Source organism: Calypte anna, chromosome 1 (assembly GCF_003957555.1).
Source record: "Calypte anna isolate BGI_N300 chromosome 1, bCalAnn1_v1.p, whole genome shotgun sequence".
Lineage (NCBI taxonomy): Eukaryota > Metazoa > Chordata > Aves > Apodiformes > Trochilidae > Calypte > Calypte anna.
Genome location: NC_044244.1, coordinates 160995721 through 161009004, shown reverse-complemented (window position 1 = coordinate 161009004; position 13284 = coordinate 160995721). Strand labels below are relative to the sequence as shown.

The 13284-nt window shown below is 35.8% G+C and overlaps 1 protein-coding gene across 3 annotated transcripts in view; it reads right to left on the bottom strand.

The window, feature by feature from the left end:
- The window catches only part of PCDH9 (protocadherin 9), a 668074-nt gene that overhangs the window by 375511 nt on the left and 279279 nt on the right, over positions 1-13284 (bottom strand). Inside the window, exon 2 of one of the 3 annotated variants that reach the window (XM_030467415.1) lies at positions 2624-2689. The exons of the other annotated variants lie outside the window; for them this stretch is intronic. Coding sequence (XP_030323275.1) covers positions 2624-2689 — 66 coding nt within the window. The remainder of the gene's footprint in view (positions 1-2623; positions 2690-13284) is intronic. 3 annotated transcript variants of the gene reach the window in all.

Sequence of the window (13284 nt, the reverse complement as noted above, 5' to 3'; positions counted from 1 at the left end):
CCTCTTGTCTTTCTGAGAGTTGCCTGGGAAAAGAGACCAACCCCCGCACCTGGCTCCATCCTCCTTTCAGGTTGTTGTAGAGAGCAATGAGGTCTCCCCTGAGCCTCCTCTTCTTCAGGCTGAACAGCCCCAGCTCCCTCAGCCTCTCCTCATAGGATCTGTGTTCGAGTCCCTTCACCAGCTTGGTTGCCCTCCTTTGGACCTGTTCAAGGACCTCAATATCCTTCTTGAACTGAATGGGGCTGGAGCAGAGCAAGGATGGCATCAGGAAGAAGCTCCTTTCCTGAGGGCCAACCTTCAATGCTGGGACACCCCTGGAGGCACGATGTACCTGGTTAAGTGGCTGGAAGAGAGGTGGAATGGCTTCTGGAAGAAGATAAGAATTGATGAATGGGTGGGGGACTACACCCTTCTGCTCCCCTCCAGGCAGCCTGCCTTCTAATGACCCTGCCTGACTGACAGCTGCCCCTTTGGTACAAAAGGACTCAGGAGTATTTATGGCTGTCCATGCTCTGACTGCGTCATCTTCTAACCCCCCACCATTACTGCACTGGACCCTGTCCAGGATCAGTACGCCATCCTGAAGAACCTCGCTGAACAGCTGGACCCCTGGTGGTGACACTCTCTCTCTCATTCTTCCCATGTTTTTACCCTTTATTTCTCCTCTCTTCACTCTCTTTCTTTCTTACCATTTCTTACCACTTTTTCTCTCTCTTTCTTATATCTTCTTTTCCTCTCTACCTCTTTTATCTGGTTCTACAGTGTTTGCCTGTGTCAATTGTCAAATAAAATCTGCTTGCACTCGACCATTTTCTATGGTTGGATTTTGTTTCGCGTATCCAAAACAAAAAAATAAATTTTAATGTTACCTCAGACCGTAACACCATGAAACATTACATATAAATTTTTCTAAGGCCTTAAAGTAAAATAATACATCAGGAATATTTCTTTCACAATTGTTATCCAATGAATTAAAACACTAGAAGTGAAAACTTCTGCTAAAAGATTAAAGTCAAATACTGATACCAAAAAAAAAAAAAAAGACATTCTAAAACCGAGCTTAAGTGAATGTTTAGTCTTATATGGTAATCCACAGCCTGAATCCACCATCTGTGTGGTCTAACCATTCTCCATTGGCTTGTTAAGAATTATAATACCTAATTTTATATATATACATATATATACATATATATATACATATATAGCTATATATTGGGCCCCTCAGTTCCAGAAGGATCAGGAACTGTTTGAAAGAGTCCAATGCAGAGTGATCAAGATGATTAAGGGAGTAGAACATCTCCCTTATGAGTAAAGGCTGAGGGAGATGGGTCTGTTGAGTTTGGAGGAGAATGAGGGGTGACCTCATTAATGTTTATAAATATGTAAGGGGTGAGTGTGAGGAGGATGGAGCAAAGCTTTTCTTAGGCGTGACTTAACAATAGGACAAGGGGCAATGGTTATAAACGGGAGCATAGGAGGTTCCATATAAATATTAGGAAGAATTTTTTCTCTGTGAAGGTGACAGAGCACTGGAACAGGCTGCCCATGGAGTTTGAGGAGTCGCCTTCCTTGGAGACATTCAAAGGCCACTTGAACGTGTTCTTGTGTGACCTGCTGTAAGTGATCCTGCTCTGGCAGAGGGGTTGGACCCAATGATCTTTTGAGGTTCCTTCCAACCCCTAACTTTCTATGACACTATGATTTCGATAGACACCTAAATTTCTAGTATCTAGATCTGAATAGACTAGACTAAACTAGACTAGAATATCTTAGTTAAAAGGGACCTACAATGATCATCTAGTCCAACTCTGAATCCCACTTATCACTGTGTTCAGTTTAAATTACTTTGCCTTAACTATGTATGATGGCTTTTTCTCATTCAACATTTCATTCAGACTTCTTGCTGTATCATTAGAGAGGAGAAAGCTAAGATAGATATCTGGATTTATCTATCCATTTTATAGTACATTAACACAGATTCAACAGTTTATTCAGAATATTTTGCACTTAAAAAATGAAAGCAATTCCCTTATCTCTGAAATGCCTATAGAGGCTAAAATAGCCACCTATTAAGGCTAAAATGTCAAATACCCAGTAGGTAGGTAGATGAACGCTTTCATCTCTGATTTATACCTCTGAAAGCAGAGGATTGATGCTTTCTGCGAGACTGATTTTCTGTGAAGTACTCAAAAGGAGATTTGATTTTCCTTAGCTTACTGGGTTGGAGACCAAAGCAAGTATTAAACAAGACCAACACGAAGGTGCCTGGAGATATTTACTATTCAGTAGGGCCAACTGTGAACCATGAATTGCTCTGATGGGCAATACCCAACTGCCTTCTTGTCTGGATAAAGATAGAGAAAAGGTTTTATAATAACTTTCAGCTGACCAAGTATCTCTGTCAGAAGCTGCTGCACAGTTCTAGCTCACTACAGGCACTACTTCAGCTTCACACCAATGTGACAATATTGAAAAGAATGAAAACACACTTGCACAGATTTGCACTAAATCACTTCTTATGACACCTTCAGGAGTTTTGCCCATTGAAATCAGTAACAGCAGGGCCCACAATACCTATCTTAGAATTAGATGTTTATTAACTTTAGTGGATCTTATATCTTACCACCCACGGTTTGTCAGGTACCCAAATCTCCCACAAGTACTTCGGCATATCTCCAAAATTCAGTGCCTAAAAAGCAATAATATTTAAATAAAAAAGATATGTCACTTTTACTACAGATCTTCAGATAACCAACCTCCCCAGTGGCCCAATATTTGTAAAATAGAAAGCAAAATGTCAGCAAATTTCTACTGAAAGTAGATAACTAACTTCTTATGAAGGCTTCCAAACTTCAGTCTGGTGTTACCTGACATATGTGTGCTAACATTTAAAACGCCACATCAAATATCAGCTTGGTTTCTGAAGACTGATTGTATAACTTTTTGCTGCAGCAAGGCAACAGATTTTCAGATGGGTTTTTATTGTTCTGTTTAGAGAACTACCAATGAAATCACTGTCTCATAATAAGAAGAAACTTTTTTTTAATTTAATGCACTATTAAGCTTTTTATTAAGATATTATTAATCAACCCTGAGACTCTAAAAAGCAAAACCAGCAGATCTTTAAAACTGCAATTAAAGCTGTGTTTAATGTGGGAGCATTAATGGATGTTCATGCTCTGTTACTAACATCTGAATATAAATAGCACCATGTACTCAGGTTCCCTCCTGAGTGTAATACTCAGGCACCCCAAAATATCATGTCTCCAAGGATTCCAGTCATAAGGACTCTGTGCATATGTGACTGAAGAAGACTGTAGGGGAAAAGTTCAGTGGGTTACCAAGTCTGCAGAACCTTCACCACTGCCTTTTCCCAGGGGAACTGAATTGATCATCCATCCAAACAGCAGAATGGTACCTCAGTAATTCTGAACATTTTAAGCCATTTTAACACATGCATTTGAAAGGACAGTCAGACACTTGGGTATCAGCCCAGCACCAGACTTGTGTACTGTTCTATTTTACCTGAGAAAAGAAATCTTCCCAGTGAAAGAATATTGCATGATGACCAATGTGTCTAAAAAGTCAGTTTCAAATGCATTCTCTGTAGGGTAATATGACCAAATTACGTACAAGGACTCTGTGAATCATATTCAGAACAGACAGTATTATTCTGTACAGAATGGTTTATCTGCTCCTTTGCCATCGTATAGTGAGCAAAATCCTCTGAAAACTTTACATCAAATTGTACTTTTACTCCCAACGGAAAACACACATCTCTTCCAAGGTATTCCCAACAAGTACCTTAGTATCCTACAGAAGTTCTATGTTCTTGGAGAATTATATCATGGTTCTGCAAGCTTTTTCAAGAAATACACTTGAAAGCAGAAAGCCTTCTTAACTGTTTTATCTACCAAAAATATTCTCATTTGATATGTGAATTTGCATTTCCAACTAATTTCAGGAAGTAATTTCTTTGTCACCTAAAATTTCGTTTGGAAAAAAAAAACACAAAAAAAACCCAGAACACAACATAAAATGAGAAAAACCATGATACCAAACTGACACAAAAATGCTTAACACAACCATAAATGTTACTTGATCTTACACTCTGAATGAAAAGGCATGGAGATTAGAAAACATAGCTTAACAGAAAGGTAAAAAACACTGAGAATGCCTCATTTTAAAATCTTCCTATATCACTTCTGATATTTTGCCTATTAGTGTTTTCTCCGCTTACATGAGTAAAAATGAGCAATTCACCCAAAGGCAATAGAATTAAACTGGCAAAAAAAAAAAGAAAAGAAGGAGTCCCTATGGATCAATCTCTCTTTTTACAATGTGTATTGCACAGTTCTATCCACTTTGATAAAGTGATGCATTTCTGAAGGCAGCTTCCATATTACCAAATACCTTCTTACTTGTTAGAATGTCACCTTCACAGAAGTAAGTCATTTTTGCAGAAAAAGTATTGTTTTATGAAAATAATTGGAAAGGAAGCACAAGAGAAATTTCTGTAACAACGAATAACGAATATTTCCTCCATCCTCTTTGCTAGTTGAAAGCTTAGGAAGACCATTAAACTAAACCAGAAAAGAACCGAAAGAAAATCTCATTCATGTAATAATTGCAGATTGAAAAGACAAATGCATGGCAGCATTAAATATGATGCCCTTTTCCTGCAAGCTGCTTTCTCAGAAAAGTAGACTACTGCTATATCAGAAGTGAAATATGTCTTCTTTCCCTTGCTTTTGGGTATGGTTAAGATTATTTATCTTACAGGCCCAGGAAAGAGAACCAGGGAAGAAGCAGCTTTGCAATAGCTTCTCTGGCTCCCCATCCTTCTACAGCTTCCCTGTGCCCACCAACACATGGCAGAAAGCTGTAAAGACTCCTTCTCTCAATCTTACAACCAGTGCAATACTGAATGGAATTAAACATGAACCTCTTCACCCAAACTGTTTACAGCTAGAGGATGATGGAAAAAAGGTTTCGATACTGGGGTGAGACGGGGGGGAAAGAAGTAGGTGTAAAGAATGAGTAACATGAAAAGTATTTTTAAGTATTCTTTTACAAACAGTGGTTTGAAGTTCTAACAGGAGATGAATCTCTTGTCCCTGAGGTCAGTGTAGAAAGTGCTCCCATCAGCTGATGACTTAAATTAATGATTCCTGAAATTGCTCATGACAGTCATACATTTAAAATCAGGGTTGGATTCAAGAGGTCTTAAGTATATATATAGCTTCTACCCTAAAAGATGTTTAAAAGTCAACATAATTTAAGATATCATAAAGCATGCAAGATTTGTTTCTGTAAAACTTATTACATTTTTATCTTTCTTTTTGACTGTTGCTCTATTTCCAGCTATTTCATGAGGTGACATCAGCAAAATCCTTCAACCAAAATGCACACTGGCTTTTTATTTCATTTATCATCCAACATTTACAACAAAATGTTGTGGGAATATCTTGAGCTAAATAGTTTGGATGGAGGAGGGAAATGACAAAGTCAGCATCATAGATGAGATTGCAATCCAACAGCAAGGCAGATAACACAGAAAAAACTTGCCAATTGCTTTTTCTGAGTAAAATGAACAGAGAGAACCACAGACCTCTAAGAGTAATGAAAACAACCTACTGTGTCATCATTTTATGCAAGAAAGGGAGAGAGAAGATTAGCCTAAAACTCCTACAATAATATGGATTTTTTTTTTCAGCTGACAAAAGCAATACTATATAAAATCTTTTCTGTGCTTTATTTCTAATTACCTTCTATCCTTTAATGAACAAGAAAGCACTTGATCTTGAAAGTCCTTGTGCAGTCAAAACTCCCACTAAAATTAATGGGACGTTTTTTCCAGCCAAAGAGCTCAGAGATCAGTCCTCGAACTTAGCTCTTTCTAAGCTTCTTCCATTAATCAAACTTCTTAGTTTTTTCCTCTCGCTTTCCACTAGGATCACGTATTAAAAAATACGAACACGAAAAATCATAACCTTGCCTGGTTGAGAAAGCCTGCTGTACTTTGTTATCCTCAAAAGTTTAGCTCAATTTCACAAGTAAAGCCCAAATTCTAAAGAACTTTGGTTATCTGGACACCAAATACTTAATTTTAGCCTCTTCAAATAGTTCATAAAGATGTTGTTACACAGTGACTGTGGAAGTTAAGCTTTCCGAATTACACAACTGAGATATGTGTACACAAACTTTCTCATTAGGCAAACTTCTCTGAAGTTAATGAACCAAAACATGAAGGACTCTAAGCAGTCTTGTCTCTCACTCCCCACAAATAAGAAGTTAAGGGACTGAGGTTCAATACACACTTCTCCCACCTGGCCTCACACAACCTGTAGAAAATGTATGGCATTTCAGTTCCTAAAAGGAATAAAATTAAATCTGTATTTATATGCCTCAATGAATTTGGTTTGCAGACAGTTGGTCACCCATTTGAGGAAAACAACACTATTTATACAGCTTAAAAAACCAAACAACAAAAGAAGACAAACAACATAATAAAAACCAGCAAGAAATTTACTGTCTTTTCAGATGTAATACAGTAGCATCATTACAGCAATCGCAATTCTCAGTTTCTCCCACCTACATAGTATAGGAAACTGTTGCACAGAAATAAAATATGCCGTAACCTGTCAAATCAAGTAGTATTAACAACAGTGCCCTAAGAAAAACTGTGAGATATGTTTATGGCTGATAATTAATATGCCTTAGCAAGGATAATTTCCTTTATTCTTTTTTACACTTCAATAGCACTGTAGCTTATATATAAGAAAGAACTGACAGGAGAGCACAGCATTTAATTGCTCATTTAGAGGCTGCACCACACTAGCATACAGTCTGAAAATGATACAGTTCTGCATGGATTCTTACACAGGATTATACCTTCAGTGAAGAGGCTGTGATAACTGTGAAGCTTCTGTAACACTGCCTTCATTTATGAAGAATTCAAGTATAATGTACTACTGATCTTTTCATTACAGTGAAAAAATAAAAGATCCAGCAGATGACAGAAAGAAAGAGAAATAAAGATGATGGATGATTTGCACTTTGACACATTACTACACATACACACAGAATACTTTGACAATAAACATTCATTTGAAGAAGCAGCACCAGAAAAGTCCTTGCCAACTCACTGGGTTCTCTTCTTTGCCAGCTGGCATGGTTTAAATTGACTTCAGTATTCTTTTGCCTAGAGCTTGCCTTTATTTTTAAATGCACTGATTTACAGAGCTTGAAAACACAGAAAAATATTAAGTAAATACCTACTGGTGATAGTTGCTCATCATGGAAGAGTCTAAAACAACAAAAAGTAAAAGCAGCAACTACATCAGTTACAGAGATAAGCAATTTTGCTTATTTTGCTTGTTTCTAAAGCAAAACTGAAAAGAAAACTCACACAGGTAGAGTCACTTCCTAAAGGATGAAGTAAAACATTAAAAGGCAAATTATAATTTATTAAAAAGAATGAAAGTAAGAATATAATGTCAGTGTTAGACCTGAAAAGTTCACAAGACATGCAATTATTTTCCTGTGTGAGCAATTAAGTATGTTTTTAGAAAGACAAATGAGCATTTTGTTAGATAAAGAAATGAAGCACATTTTTTCACTCCTTTTTCAAAAAGCCCTATATTTCTTCACTAAAACATTTTTCAGGCACTGGAACAGACTTCCCAAGGAACTGGTAGAGTCAGCATCCCTGGAGTTATTTAAAAGAAGTATAGCTGTGGTCCTTAGGGACGTGGTTTAATGGTGGATTTGGCAGTGCTGGATTACCAGTTCTAAACCTTAAAGGTCTTTTCCAATGATTCTGTGATTCTAGAATCCACCTGTACTGGTGTTAGCAGTGAATGCAGAACACAGAAAGCCTAGTAAGACAAGTGTCTTGGAGATCACAGAGAAATTCTTTCACACCAAAAGAAAGCAAAAAGAGACTTCATAATTCAATTTCAATTCTCAGAGCATGCACATTCCCCCATGCAACCTTTGTCCTTGAAATAGAATACTCTACACTATCAAGATTTTACTGTTAGAGTCATGTCTCTTAGCCATCATTGCCTCATGAACCTATATTCACTGCCTTTTCCCCAGACTTTGTTAAGTCTTTTTTATTTTGTTAAGTAGGTCTCTGGTATTTAACTATTAACTGATAAAATTAGATGTAAAGAGTACTAACATGGCAAAGACAGTGCAAACATAACAGCAAGTTCACCTTTCACATTCTGCAGTGAATTCATTGCTCTCATCTATTTATTGTCTGTGTAATGTCTAATTAACACTGATCTCCTGATGTGAGACCATTTGACAGGTATAAAACTTTATCACATGTAAGGTACTGAATATATAATTTCAGCAGAAGCCTTTGCTTATTTTGAACACAGCCACGTAGATGAAATCCACACGTAAGGGCAATATAATCCAATTAGTAACTAAAAAGCTCTTCCTATTTCTAGTAAGATGCAATTCTTTATGGCTGAAATGGATCTGGACTGATGGCTAATGATGAAAGTTCATCACTGATTTCAGCAATAAAAGATGATATTATCATCCCACAAATATCAAATTATTGTGGGGTTTTTGTTTCTTCCATCTTGCCTATTATTATGACCTGTGAAGTCTTCCATCCTTAACAGAAGGGCAAAGGAAAGACACAGTCATGGCAGATAAAGAATAATGCAGGGTTCTTGAAAAACAGACAGACAATGACTGTTCAGGCTTATGTGGATTACTCCTCCATGAAATACATTGGTGTTTTCAATTCAGCTCAGAGTTGATGTGATTTACCTATGGAAAACCACAAGTAGACTACTTAAGGTCAAGGATGCAAACCACTACATGTTCAACAGTGAATGGCTCTTTATACTGGTGTACATTGCACTACACCTATTCTGTGGATAAACTGACAAAAGTGGGTGATAAAGATCTATGTATCACCTCATGACTGTGAAACTCACTGCAGGTGAAACTACAGAAAGGTCAATTATATGAAAGCACAGCAACACTGAGGGCAGAGATTATTTCAGAAGCTTCAGCATTAAGTTAGCAAACTATACATGATGGGAAAAAGAACTATGAGAGCACTCTCCAGATATTTCTAAACGCTAAATGATGGTATGCTAAAAAAAAAGTGTAATAGAATTATCTCTTTAAAAGCAATAAAATCTCTCTCTCATTTTCTCTTTCTCTCAGAGGCAGCGTATTATGTTGCAAAGGACAATCCTCTACACCTCAGAAGCAGACTTTAGTCTGATGGGAAGGCTCTTAGTCATGCAAAGCTACATTTTACTATATCCCAAAGGTAGATGTGATTCAGCTTGGAAATTGGTACTATGTTTCAACGTACTAGATTTTTTTCCCAGTTTAATGCTTTGTTTTCAATCCTGTGAATTCTATAAACTCAAACCAATGCTGGGTATAAACATACACACAGACTTTCTGGTAATTACTTGCACAGGTAGCATATTAATTCTCTGTCATGAAGTAAAAAAATTATGAAGGGAGCATCAGCCTTCTCACTGGGGAAGAGGGATCGGTTAATTACTCTTGCCATTCAAATAAAATAAGTACAAACTTCTGAAAACAGTCAGAAGAAAATCATAAGAAGTTTACTGTGATCAGTTGACTTTTTTCTCACTATAAAAATTGGTGATAAAACAACCTTAATGAAGACCATCAGGATATCAAAGAAACAAAGCAATGCTTGAAAGATGCTTCAGAAGCAACCTGGATTACAGTACCTAGGATATGATTGACTGAGCACAGTGTTAGCAATTTTTCCCTTTCAGAAACTGAAAATAATATTTTGTCAAGATTAACATAAAGAACCTACATTGTTACAGACATTTCTGTTCAATTATTCATATACCTTGTTTCTAGTAAATCTAATTTTATTTTATCTTCTGTCTGAACGTCAGTAATTTTATCCCAGTTCTTATGCTGATGTTAATATTAGCAGAGGAAAGGGCTGCACTAAGGATTAACTCACTACATTGCAATGCAATTAACACAGCTGCCTGTCTAATCAGGCAAAGGCTGATTCATACCCTAAGATAGCTTACATTGATCCCAATGTCATCCACTATCACCGTATTAAGAAAAAAAGAAATTATGCCCTTCCTATTTTGCTTCTTCATAAATACAAACATGGCTATTTTTTAAAATAACAGATATCAGATTCAGTCTCTTTAAAATTTCTCTAATTCTACAGAAGTCAAGCTTAAGTGAAAACAGAAGTTAATAAATAAATGCTGTCATAGTACTAATTAGTATAGCAAATATGTTCCACTGGTGATAAAGAACAAGATAAAAAATATTATTCAACAAGATAATGCCAAACTGAACTCAAAGGTCTAAAATCTTGGCTTGTTATACCACCTCACATTAATCCTGACATTGCCAGCAGTTGATTTGTATCAGTGAGTATCACAATATAATGTAATTAGTAATGGTAATATTACAACAAATAGTATAAAGAGCCCTGCTCTACTGCCTTTAAATTAGTTTTGTAAGCATGTTAATAACATACCATCAAGCAACAATACAAATCTCTGACAGCTTCTTGAAAAAAAATTATGCATGTCTAAGCAATTTTCTCATACACAGGTTTTCTTTAGAAAACATGTTGTCACTATTCCATTAACTCAAAAGGGAGTGTATGCATAAAAGAATCTCTACTACAGAAGTGTGACTGCTAGCCAGGAAAGCATATGTTCAATAGTCTGTATTTAATGCTGGCTGGGATAGGGTTGTAGGTACCACACCATCAAATGAATTTCTTGAAAAGACGTCTAGCAGTGCAGTGAATGCTTTTCATTTTCAAATAGGGAATCCTTTGAACAGCACAAAACCTCATTTTGACAGAGTATCAACAGGGACTGTTGGAATGAAAACAAGCAGATTAGCACATATCTAGGACAGACATCTTAGGTCTGATCCAAAGTCTCTGAAGTACGCCAGTCTTTGGATGGTGTCCTAAAGCGGTCACTTTACTGAAATCATTAAGAAGAACACATACACCTCAAAACCACACCAAAACCAAACACAAAATGAAAAAATGTCTTTTGATGCATAACCTACCATAATTTGAGGGTGCACAACTCCCTCTTCCAAAGGTAAGAACACGGTCCATAACTCAATTTTACTGCTTATAGCATGCTGACCTGCCCTATGGAAGTGTCTCTCCTTTTACTATAGATGGAGCACAGCAAAGGTGTAAGAATTTCAAGAACTTCATTGTCTATGATTTTGCTGTTGAAAAGTTCAGCAAAAGCAATCTCACCATAACTGTTCAAAGATATTTTCCATGCTGTCAGATTGTTGGCCAATTTGATTAACTTTCCATTTTGTATAGAACTATTTGCTTAATCAGACATTTCCAGTACCAACAGGTATACACAACACTATTATAGGATATTTAGAAGTTTAAAGTCGGTTTTGTCCAGAAAAATTATACAAATATTAAAATCAGATTTGTCTCAAACCTGATTTTTTTCTTCCAGAAACAGTGGAATCACTTTAACTCAGTGTTCTTCAGAATTTTTATGTCTATAGTAAATAACTTTCATGCAATAGTTTGTTCCAAATTATTACAGTTTGTTTGCTACAAGCAAAAATTTAATTGAAAGGCATGCTGTTGTTGGGGTTTTTGGGATGGGAGTATTGGGCAACTGTTGGGGCAGTTTCTGGGGTTTTCTCTGAAAGAGCACAATCTAAACCATTATTGACAATCTAAACTATTATAGCTATTGAAAGCTATTATTGATGGAAATTTAATTTCACAGTTATACTCACAGCTTCTCTGAAGAAAATTTCATGTTACATGACTGAATTAAATATTTACTGTGTTTCCACTTACCAATACCTTCATAATCATTTTTCTGAAATCATAATCTTGAGAAGCAATACTTGCCACTTATATCTTTCATTTCTGTAGCTGACATGAAAATACAGAGACACAAGATATGACCCTTTCCCTCACCTTGCCTAAGACAATCATATAGAACTAGAACTGACCATGATGAAATCATTCTGTGACTTAGTTTCAGCTTAAGCAGCCAAAACAAGCCTCTTCATTATTCTTAAGTTACTGACAAAATATAAAAATCATTGTCTCAATTAGTCTATTATATTAACAATTCTGTAAAATATCAGCTGTGAAAGTTTTATATTACATTTGGTGTCCTATTGTGAATCCAATATTCCCCAATGTGATATAAAATCCTCTGATGCAATATAGCAGCTGATAACAGAGCATCATATTTGAAGCTTTATTAACTCTGAAATCCAACATAACATTTTCATTATTTTAATAAAATTCTATATCATCTTAAGAAAATATTAGCACACCAATGAATTTAAAATGCATTTTTCCATAATTACTTATGTCAAATTTTGCAAAGGTATACTGCAATTAGTGCTGTAATGCAGCTTCTATGTTTAATTAGACATAATCTTCTATATTCTCCTAGATTTATTTAGGAAAAAAAATTTAAAAACCTAAAATACTCAATTCAAAACAAAAATCAGTTTAGTGCTAAAAGAAAATAATTCTATGATGTCTGAAATAAACTGTGAAAATGACATTTGAAATGCCTGGATTAATTTCTTAAATTACATAAATTTTTTCAAGTTTGTTTCACTAAAAAGCATTTGCAGCAGTAGTATTTCACAAACTTCTTCAATTTAATTGTATGGTTCATACAACTAATTGTTTTTATTCCCTAAATAAATTCTAATCTCTGAGTATATTCCAAATCTTTTTTCCCCACACAGCTTGTATTTGAAATGTTATACAGAGCAGGTTACCCTATACTCTCTTTCCTTTCTATAAATATATTACTTACGTATTTGCATTTGGCTAAGTAGGAGGAAGAAAACAAACTTCTGGCCTCCATTTGTTTGGGGATTGGAGGAAAATCTCAATTATTGAAAATAAAAGACTTTAAAATTTGAGCTAAAGATTCACATTAAGCTGCCTGAGATTTTAAAACCCTCTATGAAGAATAGGTACTTAAGAGAAAGACCCTTTTCACTTTAAAAATTTCTACCATGGCTTTCAAGCCATCAGTAATTACTTACTACTTCAGCATTAAATTACATAATCTATAGTAAGCACTGTGAACCTAATTGCAACTGAGTCAGTCAGACTTTTTCAGAACTGCAAAAATTAAGAGAACTGCTTAGATTCCAGATCCAGGCATGTACAACATAACTAGGTGAGAAAACATCCCAATCTCATCACATTTCTGCTTGACAGTGACCTCAACTAGAAGG